Consider the following 13,519-nt stretch of genomic DNA (forward strand, 5'->3'; position numbering starts at 1 on the left):
CATACTTCACTTAAAAAAAACAACAACAATGTATCAGGTGGCTAGTAAGTGCAATGATCAAAATGAAATAATATAACAGACTGTGACACTGGAGTTATAGAATTCTTATGGTCATCATGTAAGTTGGTATCCTCATTTTACATTTGAATAAACCAAGCACAGAGGAAAAGAGAAACACAATGAAATATTACCTCACACCTGTCAGAATAGGTTTTATAAAAAAGACAAGAAATAACAAGTGCTGGCAAGGATGTGGAGAAAAGGGAACCCTTACGCATGGTTAATGCGAATGTAAATTGGTGCAGCCACTATGGAAAACAGTACAGAGGTTCCTCAGAAATGAAAACTAGGACCATCACCAAAAAAGGAAAAAACAGAGCCACGGCACAACTGAGCAACCCCACTTCTGGGTACTGATGCAAAGGAAACAAAAACACTAACTCAAAAAGACACATGCACTCCTCTGTTCACTGCAATATTTATAACAGCCAAGGTGTGGACGCAGCCTGAGAGTCCGTAGGTAGGTGAATAGATAGAGCTGTGGTATACAGACACACACACGCGCGCGCGCACAGACACACACACACACACTGCGCAGCCTGAGAGTCCATAGGTAGATGAATAGATAAAGCTGTGGTGTACACACACACACACACGCACACACGCACACACACACACACACAATGGAATATTACTCAGCCATAAATGAATGAAATTTTGCCATCTGTGACAAGGATGGACCTTGAAGGTATCACCATAAGTGAAATAAGTCAGATAAAGACAAGTATCAATACCACATGACATCTCTTAGATGTGAATCTAAGAAACAAAACAAAAAACTAGACTGACAGATACAGAGAACAGACCAGTGGCTGCCAGAAAATGGGGGCGGGGGTTGGAGGGTGGGCAACATGCACGGGGGGTGATCAAGAGGTACAACACATTCAGTATCAAGTGAACCGGCCACCAACGCACCCAACATATGAAAAGGATCCAACGTATGCCAAAGGAGAATACAGTCAACAGTACTGTATTAACTCTGTATGGCAACAAATGGTAACTATACTTATTGCTGTGATCAGTTTGTAAGGTATACAGACACTGAATCACTACGCTGTACATCTGAAACTAGCACGTCAGTTATACATCAATTAAAGAAAGTGATTCATCAGCTGCTTACTGCCCACCTGCACATGTTTAAAACTAAACATCAACTCTCACCCCCTGCACCTCATGCTCCAGCCGTGCTAAAGCCTGAGTCCGAGGTCATGCTGTTTATTCATCCTGATGTCTTTGCAGTTTCCTGTCTGAAACTTTTTCCTCCACTCAGATCTCCCTACTTCGTAACTGGCTAAATCCTATTTGGGTTTCAACTTAGTACAGACAGTACATCCATCAGCAGATCTTCCCAAACAGTCCTGGGTCCACTTTGAGCAGGGATATTTGCTTTAAATATTTAAAACAGCCACTGCATCCTCTAACCATAACACATCTTCTTTCTCATACTGTCCGATTTGCCTTGAGGCTGGACTTCCTTAACAGTAACTTTTAATCCTTCTAATCCTATATCCCCAGCTACTTTACAGTGCTTAACATAGTAGACGCTAAATAATTAATAAATGAGCATATGTGACAGTAAATAGTCTTCAAGCACTTTTCCAATGTACAACCAACCAAATACATGGGAGCTGGATGCGACAAGCACACACGTGAAAAGCTGGCTGGGGGTCAGGAAGTCTGGAGTAGAGACAGCTCCCTAAGGCAGGCCGGAAGGGAGTCTACTAGGCACAGGCCCTTCAGTTACTCATCCTCCCCAGACTGACGCACCCTGCCCCTTCACCTCCCTCTCCCTCAGGACTCCTGCAGCACTGACGATGAGCTACCAGCTACGGGCGAGCCGAGACATCTATTATACATGTACATATGCTTTTCACATATGCCTTTGGAGACGCTCCATTTCATTATTCAAGCGTCTACCCAATTAGCCAAGGCAAGGCTCTCCCCTGGCAGAAGAGATGTCTCAAATGCAATGGTTCTGCCAGGAGTCTACCAGTGACCCTCCGAGAGAATGTCTAATTCCAGGCTTCTAGCTCCCAGTCATGCGCACCTCACACCCCAGGTCCCTCGGGGTCTCAGTCTGGACAAGGAGGAATTACCGATCCTGAAGTGGTCATCGATGTTTCCGACAAACACAGCTTCATAGTCCTCAGGCCTCTTCAGGTTGGGTGGTCTCTCCTCGGGATCGGAACCGTACTCTCCATTAAACCTCTTTTTGTTGCTGACAATGATTTTCTTCTTGCTGTCGCCCTCCAGGAGGCTGATGAAGAGCTGCACCACCCGCAAAGCAGCTTCCCGGAATGGCACCACGATCAGCACCTGTCAAGAGAGAGCTAGGCAGCCTTGGAGGGGCATGGGGAAGGGAGGGCAGCTCAAGGCGAGCCCGCTGGGGACCTGAAGCTGACAAGTCCCCCGTTCTACGGCCCAGGGCCAGGGATCACACCCGTGTCACCCCCCTTATACAGGGCATGGCTCAGTACTGCAGGCTGAGTATCTTTCAGATGCACAGCAGGGTCCTATGGACTTCAATCTCATGGTCCCTGGGGGACATTCTCAAGCAGAATGTGGAAATCCCTTTTAGGGTAACTCAATGCCTTTAACAGAGGCATCCACCAGCAAAAGCCCAAGGACATAAACAGACAAAGCTCTCTGAGGACAAGAAATGTTACTCATTTCTGTCTCCTACAGAACTAGTTCAGCATTGTGATTCATAAGAGCCAAGGAATGTGCTGAATAAATGAATTAGATGTGTTGGCAGAGAACAAATAACCTATCATTACTTCTCTAGTACATTTCCTGGTACACTTTTCAGAAATAATGATAAAGTATTTCTGAAGTAAGATCATATTGCAACGGGAAATAGAGGGTTCAGTTTTCCAAACATTTCCAAAAATGCTTAGTATTAACTGTTGAGAAAAACAAAAACAGAAGATGGTCAACAAATAATTTCTAACTACCCTTGTGTACCTGGGTTTTTTCCTAACTACACTTGGCTAAGGCTTCCCTGGTGACTCAATGGTAAAGAATCCGCCTGCAATACAGGGGTCATGGGTTCAATCCCTGACTTGGGAAGGTCCCCTGGAGGAGGAAATGGCAACCCATCACTATATTCTTGCCTGGGGAATCCCATGGACAGAGGAGCCTGGCGGACTACAGTCCAAGGGGACACAAAAGAGTTAGACATGACTTACTGACTAAACAACTCAACTCTTGTGTAAACCACACCACCAGTGGAAATAACCCAGTCAGCTCTGACAATTCACCAAATTCTAAATTGCTTCATTTGGGTGCTCTACCTCATACTCTGTTCTGCAGTTCTAAACAGATAATCTTTTTATCCTGATGTTCAAGATCCTGAGGTCGTTTCCAAGAAGGGCAACCAGCACAGCCAGAGGGGTGCAGGGACTCAGTCTGGTACGACACGGAGATGAGCGATCACTCTTGAAGAGCGCCAAGTTCCTGTCCTGCTGGGACACTAAGTAAGAGTCTAGTGGTTTTCCCCAGCTATCGAACAAGAGAGCTGGACTAAGAAATCTCTTATGAGCCGTGTCATCTTAATAGCCGAGAATCCTATTAAGCTCAATGAGAAGTATCTAAGAAGAGGAGGCTTCTTCAATACAGAGACATGGGTGAAAGGGTAGGGAGGGATGGGAGGTACAGTATCTAGCTACATGACATCATGAAAAATGTAGCAAGTCAGAAGACATTTTCTGTGTAAGCCCTCAATCCACTGGCGCTTAAGCCTATGAGCCCACATAAATGTAATCATCACTTTAAGATGCAGTAACGATACAGTGGGAAAATAGCGGTTTTGTTTTCAAAGGTTTACATATTTACAGGGCTTAGTGAAGAGAACCCTTGGTTCAGTCCTGTCTGTGCTCCTCTCTCCCTGGTTCTCTTTAGCAAGGCCCTTGGTGACTTCCCCGGTGGCTCAGATGGTAAAGCGTCTGTCTACAGTGCGGGAGACCAGGGTTTGATCCCTGGGTCGGGAAGATCCCCTGGAGAAGGCAATGGCACCCCACTCCAGTACTCTTGCCTGGAAAATCCCATGGACGGAGGAGCCTGGTAGGCTGCAGTCCATGGGGTCGCAAAGGGTCGGACACGACTGAACGGCTTCACTTCACTTTACTTTATGAATCTAGGTCTGTGTCCACAGATGTAACATGTAGGGATCAAATAAAAAGTTCTTTAAGGACCCATCCAGCTCTGACAGTCACAAAGAAGAGATTTACAGTGAAGAGTCACTTCACAGAGGATCAGGGTTTATCTTGAAGGAGAATTATCACGGAGGAGCCTCGTACTCAAGTTTCCAGGTAAAGCCACTGTTAGAGCCAGCCCACTGAGCTGTCTGCAGCACTACTCTAGTATCAGCCGGCTAATACGCACAGTCCTGGACTTGTTCTTTGCTCCGAGCATTAAAGGACCTGAGAACCTGCGAAGTGCCAGGGCCTATATGGTGGAGCCTTACAGCCTCCTTGAGGGCAAAGTTCTGGGGCCACTCACCTTGGGCCTTGTCAGCCCTTGGTCCCTGAAGTCGTCATCGTCACCCACCCCAAGTTTCTGGCTTCGGCGTCTGCTGTTGTTGGCAAGCACCTGGGCATTGGCTTTGAGGACGTGATTTATTACATGCAGGCAGTACACGTGGCGGATCTCTTCCCCGTTCTTCAGGGCGGTCCTTTCTGGGTAGAACAGGTCCCGGTAAGAATTCATAATTAAGAAGAGCTCTTTCTGGAGGGGTGTGAAGGGGCTACTTGATTTTTGGGGACCAGAGAGGAATTGGCTGTTGGTCTTGATCCAGGTGGATTCCAGGGGCTTTTGAAGATGAACTGACTTTAAGTCAATGTCCTTTGGGGGTTTAAAGGTTTCCAACTTCTGAAACTTGGATGAAAAGACAACCTGGCCCAGGATGGGCCACTGAGGGAGAAAGAATCAAGAAGTTAGAAATGAGTGACAGTACCTCACATTCATCCAGTACTTCATAACTTGCAACGGCCTTTGATGACTCACAGATCCTCTCACTTAATCCTCACAACAACTGCGCAAGGTAAACGCTATAACGCTCTTCTTACCGTTTAGGAAATGCTGAGATTCAGGCGTTACAGGATTCAGACAAACAGGAGAGAACAGAGCTAAGGGTTAGAGCCCAGGGTTTATGCCTTTAGAAAACTTGTGAGCTCTTCACTCAATCAGTGGGTCACAGACTGTGCTGTGGACCACACTGTAGGAGTAAAAATTTATTCTAGACAAAAAAAAGGTACAGGTACCCAATGGTCAAGTAACTTTGAAAACACTACAAAATCTAATCCCCCGCAGGGAGACTCACAGCAGAATAGATATGAAGGTTCTGCTGAGTCCTGTAACAAGGACTCTGTTCCACTTTGTTTAACCCAGAGTTTTCCAAATTTACCTGGGCATGGAGCAAGGTTTTTTTTTTTTTGAACAATGTTTTTGTGTTTGTTTGAGATTTTTTTGGGGGGGGTGGGGAGGGCAGGGATGTTTGCACTCTAACAAAACTGCTGATCTTAGCAATAAAGGATGACCTCTGAGATAAAAAAGAATTAACTACTAAAGATATGCCAACAAGTAGGATGAATTTCCAGGGAACTGTGCTGAGTGAAAAAAGCCAATTTGTATCATTGTATTTCTAGAACACGTTGAGATAACAAGATGACAGAAATGGAGAACACATTAGTGGTTATTACCAAGGGGAAGGGAGGTGGGTATGGTCATAAAACAGCTCCAGAGAAGAGGAGGGATCTTTACAGAGCTGGAAATGCTCCGTCCGCTGGCTATAGTGGTGGAAACGGGTGATTTATCACTACACGTGTGATAAATCAGTGCAGAACTAAGTAACACACATAAAACAGGACCAAAAAAAACAAGGAAATGTGAACAAGACAAGGAGACTGGATCCACAGAAATTTCCTAATGGCGATACTGTACTATAGTTTTGCAGGACGTTACCACTGGGGTGAACTAGGCATAGAGTACATGGGTATCTTTGCATTATTTCTTACAACCACACCTGTAAGAACTATCTCAATAAAAATTCCAACAAACACGGAGCCTGGCGGGCTACTGTCCACGGGGTCATAGAGTTGGAAGTGACTGAGCAAGTGAGCACACACACAGGCTCTTCCAGCTTCCCAAGGTCCTGCTCCCCAAGTCATCTGCCACTGGTGTGGATCACACATTAGGGAGATCACTGGAACCCCAAATCACCGCTTCTCCCCGTTTGTGACTGTGATGATGGAACAACGCTTACTTTTAGCTGGTGGGTAGTTCTGGGGTTTGTGGCAACAGCCTGGATTTCTTTTTCTTTCAGTTTTGTGTTCACATGCTGTACAAATGGATCTAATCCAGAAATAAAGAAGATGAGAACAGTTAGAGCAAAGGACAGTGATTTCTCAGTCTCCCCTTTTAATGGCATGGTGTTCTTCATGACATTAATTCAACTTTCTTCCCCATCTACATCCCCCATCATTTATCCCAGTCCAGAGCATAAAAGTTTCTGACACATTCATTTCCCTAAAGCATTTCTTTAATCACGTTATTTCCGAGCTCAAAAACCTTTGAAGAAAATTCTCAGTCTGAAAATCAACATACACCTCTAACCTACTTCTCCAATGTAATTTTTGAATGACATGGCTCTCAAATTCTTCTGCCACTGTGGTTTTCCTTCCTTTAACTGAAAATTCTACCCTCTCCTTCACCTCATTTTCATATATCCAAACAGGATCAGTTGAGTGTTACCCCTGAATCATAGTAAACAACTATTTCCCAGGAGGCTCCTGTGTCAGGCACAGGGCTGGCTCCACGAAGAGGCCATCTCTGGCCCCCTACAGTCATCACTCTCAAGACCCCCACCATCCACCCCAACACACAAGTGTATGTCCTACCTCATCTAATTAGACCTCAAGATCCCTGAGGGCAGGTTTCATGTCTGACTTAACTTGCACTGAAGACATCCACACGTGCCCAACACTCAACCGAGGTGAACAAAGGCTCAAACGGCACCACCTGCACTCAGGGTCGTCCTCAGTGCTCCGTGCTGGCACCAGTCTTCTCTTCCAGTCCCACCCATTTCAGAAGCAAAGTTCAACGACCTATTCAGGACCCAGGCAGTAAAGCCTCAAATGCAATGCACCTAACAACAAAACCTAAGACAAGGGTGAACGATAGGAAACAAGAATTCAAGGTGCTAATATATCTGTACAGGCAAAACCACCAGAGAAACTTTACGATAAGCTTCCTTATGAAACATAAGGGTTTTTTTAAGTTCAGAATGGGGTTCGTGCCCGAATTCTACCTGCTATTTCTCCCTCTTCTCCAGAAGAGCTAATAGCCAAATGAGGACTAAAATCTCAACTTCAGTGGCAGACCTGGTTAAAGAATGGCATTGGGACCAAAAAGGGCAGTCAGGACGCGGGACTGAGACCAAGCTGACTTGCCCATCCAGGCACACGTGGAGACACGGACCCTGAGAGACGGCAGAGACCTGCCTCAGCCTTCCACAGGCAGGCCCTGTCCAAGAGACTGCCACAACCATAGGGCAGTCAAGAGGCGGAGAGAGACTGAGCGGATAAGGCGGAGCGCGCTGGCTTCCGAGGTGCTCCCTGGTAATAAGGACCAACTAGATCAGCCACTTCCGGGGTTCACAAACCTGTAAAATTGCTGCTTACAGGAATTGAGAAGTGACAGGTAGAGAGAAAAATGCAAAGTACTATTCTCCTCCTTCTCTGCTCAGGGAAAAGAAATCAGAGATCTTCCCCTGACCCCAACTGCGGGAATGTCAGGTCTGGGGAACTGGTCTTGCCTGCTATCATTCTTCAACTGTCTGCTCTCCTGTACACCCTCCCACTCCCAACAAAGCCTAAGCCCTGAAAAACAGAAAATACCTTGGAGAAACATTTCCTCCCAGCTCTACATCTAGCTGCTAAACTGTTTTTATTGCTGCCCATTCCAGTATCAGGAGATTTAACACGCATTAGCCCCTACCTGGAGAAGGCAATGGCACCCCACTCCAGTACTCCTGCCTGGAAAACCCCATGGACGGAGGAGACTAGTAGGCTGCAGTCCAGGGGTCACTAAGAGTCAGACACAACTGAGCGAATTCACTTTCACTTTTCACTTTCATGCACTGGAGAAGGAAATGGCAACCCACTCCAATGTTCTTGCCTAGAGAACCCCAGGGACAGGGGAGCCTGGTGGACTGCCATCTACGGGGTCACACAGAGTCGGACATGACTAAAGCGACTTAGCAGCAGCAGCAGCAGCAGCAGCATCAGCAGCAGCAGCCCCTACCTAGCACCAGGTGAATTCAAACAATGTACACCAGGCTCTGACCTTGTGATGCTTTCAGGGAAGAGTCACCGCCACTTTCCTCTTCGAGAAAATTGGTTTCTAGGCTGAAGAGTGACTCATGTTTTGCGTCTGTAAACTCCTCGGGGGACTCCTCTGATGTGCCGGGTGGCCCATGCCCGTCTTTTCCCTCAGGGTCAGCAGGTGAGGCCACACCTGCAATTTTGGGAAACATTTTATAGAATTATTTACTATGCTTTTGAACACAATTACACTTCTGTTGACAAATGAAATCTAACTCCTCAGCCTATGTTGACACTGACACTCACTGCCATCATTAAGCCAGCTCAGGCTCGAAGGCAGAAGTTTCAAAACTACGCTGGACTGTTGACCCAGTACGTGTAAGGATGTTCAAAGCAGCACTAATTATAACAAATAACTGGAAAAATTATTTCATCATTTCTATTGATGGGGTACTAATTATCTCATAGTATTCACAATGGAATACTCTGTGATTAAGCTAATGTGAATCCACAGTTACAAACATTATATTATTAACAAAGAAAAGGAAGTTACAGGAATGTATGAGACCATACTCACAAATATATGTATAGACTTGTATTCACTAATATATCCATAAAAAAGTAGTCTGGAAGGTTATATACAATGGTAAAGGTGTTCATCTCAAGGTGGTGCAAATATAGGTGAACTATATTATATTACCCTCTTAAACTTTTACAGTAAATATATATTACTTTTACAATTAAAAAAAAAAAAAACTTTTCATCTGTAAAAACCCAAAACATGAAAGCAAGCTGAAAAACCAACAAAATTAAACAAGAAATCCCTAAGTCGAAGACAATGATTTATTTATACCAATACAAATGATGAATTAAAACACTAAGACTGGTGTGTGACGCCTTAAAGTATAGAAAACAATAGTCAGGCAAATAGGTATTAAGATAATAGGGTATAAAAGGCTACACAGACATATTCAGACAATGGACTACTACTCTAGCAACAAAAAGAAGTGAATTACTAATATGAACTGCACGGATGAGTCACAAAAACATGAGAAGCCAAAGAAGCCAGACGCAAAAGGCTACTTATGGTATGCTCGCATTCGTAAGAATTTCTAAAAAAGAGAAAATTAATATATAGTGAAAGAGAGCTGGTCAGTGGTTGCCTGATGCCAGCCTGGGAAGCTGACTGCTAAGGGACAGGAAAACTTTTTGTAGGCGTTGGAAACATTCTGTATCTCGACTTTGGTGGTGGTAATACAGACAGACACATTTGTCAAAACTTACTGAATTACATACTTGAAATGGGTATACTTTTCTGTATGTAAATCATGCCTCAATAAAGTTGATTTTAAAGTTAAATGAAAAAGTCACCTAGACGTCCGAGTGAGGCAGAGTCCCTTTAGGTTTTCAATCCCAGCTCTTCTCTGAAGCCTTCCCTCATTCACCCTGGCAGCATGTGACCACTTTGCATCTCTTCACCACCTTATATCTATCTGTTCCATCCACATCTGCTGCTTGAAATGTTCTGTGTATTTCATGTCTATCTTCCATTACACACAGTTCCTCTAAGGGAGGGACAGTAATCTCTTTAATAAGTTGAGACTTACAAAAACCGAATTATGCTCCCTTTCCTCCCAATCAGGGGAACGTTAACTAGGATTGAAGTCCTGGAAATCATAAGCAAAAATGTCACTTCTTCATGTTTATGGCCAGAGGGTCCTGTGTTTTCTGTCAGATCTCAGAGTTATCACCAAGCCCAGTAAAGTTAAGAATCTCTGCTTTGAATCCATGTGCTTTCACCCAGCTCATATAGCACAAGGCACCGTACCCCTGGGGCAATCTGTCTGTGGTCCCAGCAAAGATCTTAGACCCACACCAGAGACACTTACTGCCCTGCATGTCAGCAGACTCTGCTGCCATCTCCTCCTCCTCGCTGATGCCACTATCACCATCTTCAAGATTCATTTCTGTCTCATCCGTAACACTGTCTTCTTCCTCTTCCTCTTCCTCCTCCTCCTCCTCTTCCTTGGAAACATTCTTTAATGTGGCGAGTAATCGATGGTAACCAGACACTTGTTCTGGTTCACTCTCTGCTTCACTTTCAGAACTTGAAGTATCTGAACTTTCTGACTGGAAGGAAAATAGGGATTTTAAAAACAAGAAGTATACTGTTCTCATGGCTACCCCATCACTATCATCAGGTCCACAGGGGAACAAGTTCAGATTTTTCTAAATTAAAATTAGCTTTTCTGTAAATACGTAATATCTATTCAATCAAACCTTGCACCAAATTTATTTAATAGATGGGGAAACAGTGGAAACAGTGTCAGACTTTATTTTTGGGGGCTCCAAAATCACTGCAGATGGTAACTGCAGCCATGAAATTAAAAGACGCTTACTCCTTGGAAGAAAAGTTATGACCAACCTAGATAGCATATTCAAAACCAGAGACATTACTTTGCCAACAAAGGTCGGTCTAGTCAAGGCTCTGGTTTTTCCAGTGGTCATGTATGGATGTGAGAGTTGGACTGTGAAGAAAGATGAGCACCGAAGAATTGATGCTTTTGAACTGTGGTGTTGGAGAAGACTCTTGAGAGTCCCTTGGACTGCAAGGAGATCCAACCAGTCCATTCTGAAGGAGCTCAGCCCTGGGATTTCTTTGGAAGGAATGATGCTAAAGCTGAAACTCCAGTACTTTGGCCACCTCATGCGAAGAGTTAACTCATTGGAAAAGACCCTGATGCTGGGAGGGATTGGGGGCAGGAGAAGGGGACGACAGAGGATGAGATGGCTGGATGGCATCACTGACTCGATGGACATGAGTCTGAGTGAACTCCGGGAGTTGGTGATGGACAGGGAGGCCTGGCGTGCTGCGATTCATGGGGTTGCAAAGAGTCAGACACGACTGAGCGACTGAACTGAACTGAACTGAGCCTAGCTATGCTTCTAAAAGCTCTTCCTCTTCTTTGAACTGCTAATCTTCCATATGGGAAGAAAGCCGACTAGAGACACTGAGCATTAGGTTATAAGACAATCGCACCCGTGTCAGACACTTGGCACTTTTAAAGGAGCAACAGAAAACACTACAATGCAACAACAACAACAAAAATGTAGCAATTTTTCTGAGTTTGTTTTAATGAGTTAAGACCTTTGATGATTTTCCACTCTATTATACGTTAAGTATACAAGATACTTCCTCTTAGGATTTACTAAGAGCCCTCTGGTATGCCTCCTTAACAAGTTCTAAAATGCTAATCTCTCAGGACAGTTTCAAACTCTGTACTGTATTAGTTATCACAGTGGAATTTAAACACACATCCACATTCAGAACTAAGCAATATTATGAAAATAGCTTACATCTAAAATGAAAGAGCAGAAATGTAGTCAAACTTTATTATTATATATAATCTCAGAGAAGTAACAGCTCAGAATTAACTATCGTAAGGAAGGTATAAAGCATTACCAGTTGACAAGTCTGTGGTTTTGCTTCTTTTCTGGAAACCCTGAGAAGAAACAGGTAGTGTTAAACTCTCACTACTGGTATGTAACAATTAGGAAAAAGTCTAATGATACAACTTTAAATAAGCATGGCAGACTAGCAATATATTGTAACATAAATACAGTATAACATACATTATAAATACATTATAACCATAGTCGTGTAAAAACTCCATATGCACTTGGGCAGGGATTGCAAGAAAATGCCAAACAGATGATAACTGACAAATGTAAAAGTTTAACAAAATCTCAGGACAAATACCAGAGCCACCCAGTAACTAGCTCTCATCCGAAAGATAGGAAAGTTTGGCAAATAAAAGTTCTTGGGGTTCACCCTTTTCTAGCAAGTTTCTTAATTAGGCCGTCCCTCTAACTTTTTGATAAAGCGGCCCAAAGTGTCCGGTAAGAGCTATGACCAAACTGAGAGTCTGGACACTTATAGAAGAAACCCACATCTACCCACGCATCAGTTTCCTCACGGTCACGGAATAGACCGGTGATGCTAAAGGCCCCAGTGTTAAGTCGCTCAGTCGCGTCCGACTCTTTGCGACCCCATGGACTGTAGCCCCCCAGGCTCCCCTGTCCACGGGATTTTTGAGGCAAGAGTACTAGAGTGGGTTGCCATTTCCTACTCCAGGGAATCTTCCCGATCCAGGGATGGAACCCGGGTCTCCCGCATTGCCGGGGGATTCTTTACCGTCTGAGCCACCAGGGTAGCCCCAAACAAATCTTTAAAAACATTAAAAAAAAAAAAAACTATCTCAGAAAAATCTCTGACCATACAAAAACCAACCCCTGACACCCGCCCCCACTTAAGGTGTGTAGGGTCTGGCAGAAAGCGACCGGCCCAACGAAAGGCAGGCAGACGGGAGAACGCGTCTCGGGCGGGAAGTCGCCAGGACGCCCAGCCAGGGCGGCGGGGGCGCCCTGTCACAGCCCCGGGGCGCGCGCGGGCCCAACGCCGGGACACGCGGGCTCCCTCTGGGAGAGGGGGCCGGCAGCGCGGGTCCCGCTGCGCCCCTCCACACCTGTCATAGAAGGGGTGCTCCTCGCCGAAATCCCGAAGATGCTTCTTCTGCTTTTTAGTCAGGGAGCCGAGCAGCTGGCTCTGGCTCCGGCTCCCACGTTTGCCCATGGTGAGCACCGCAAGTCCGCCCACCTCCACTAGCTCCACGCCTGGGAGTAGACCTGTCGAGCCGTTCACGCGCGCCCTCCGGCGGCGCTTTACGGCGGCAGGGGCGTACCATAAAGCAGACCCGCTTTACGTCGCGCTTGTGCGACAGGGGTTGGAACTTCCTGTTTCCCGTTTCGCCCTCTAGCGGGGTTCTTTGGAAGGACGTGCTCGCATGCCCGTCTCTTCTGGGCTGTAAAAGGAAGCAGGCAGGCGGGCCTCCGGCTTCCCCAGATGGATGAATGTATTTTGTGCATCTCTTGTGGTTGTGAGAATCAGCCTGCGTGAACGTGTAGTAGCGGAGATGGGTGAATGCAGTGCTTTATATTGCTGCTGCTGCTGCTAAGTCGCTTCAGTCGTGTCCGACTCTGTGCGATCCCATAGACGGCAGCCCACCAGGCTCCCCTGTCCCTGGGATTCTCCAGGCAAGAATATGGGAGTGGGTTGCCATTTCCTTCTCCAATGCATG

General features: G+C 45.5%; 1 protein-coding gene across 2 annotated transcripts in view; it reads right to left on the minus strand.

Moving 5' to 3' along the window:
• Positions 1-13,160, minus strand: part of UTP25 (UTP25 small subunit processome component) — a 28,967-nt gene extending 15,807 nt beyond the window's left edge. The window contains exons 1-7 of one of the 2 annotated variants that reach the window (XM_069544242.1): positions 12,908-13,160; positions 11,845-11,884; positions 10,271-10,511; positions 8,404-8,574; positions 6,323-6,411; positions 4,561-4,971; positions 2,157-2,376 (exon numbers count right to left, since the gene is read on the minus strand). In XM_069544242.1, coding sequence (XP_069400343.1) covers positions 2,157-2,376; positions 4,561-4,971; positions 6,323-6,411; positions 8,404-8,574; positions 10,271-10,511; positions 11,845-11,884; positions 12,908-13,014 — 1,279 coding nt within the window. In that variant the 5' untranslated portion in view covers positions 13,015-13,160. The remainder of the gene's footprint in view (positions 1-2,156; positions 2,377-4,560; positions 4,972-6,322; positions 6,412-8,403; positions 8,575-10,270; positions 10,512-11,844; positions 11,885-12,907) is intronic. The other variant, XM_069544244.1, reaches the window with a different exon arrangement.
• Positions 13,161-13,519: the final 359 nt, after the last annotated feature.

The sequence above is a fragment of the Ovis canadensis genome, chromosome 12 (genome assembly GCF_042477335.2).
Source record: "Ovis canadensis isolate MfBH-ARS-UI-01 breed Bighorn chromosome 12, ARS-UI_OviCan_v2, whole genome shotgun sequence".
Classification (NCBI taxonomy): domain Eukaryota; kingdom Metazoa; phylum Chordata; class Mammalia; order Artiodactyla; family Bovidae; genus Ovis; species Ovis canadensis.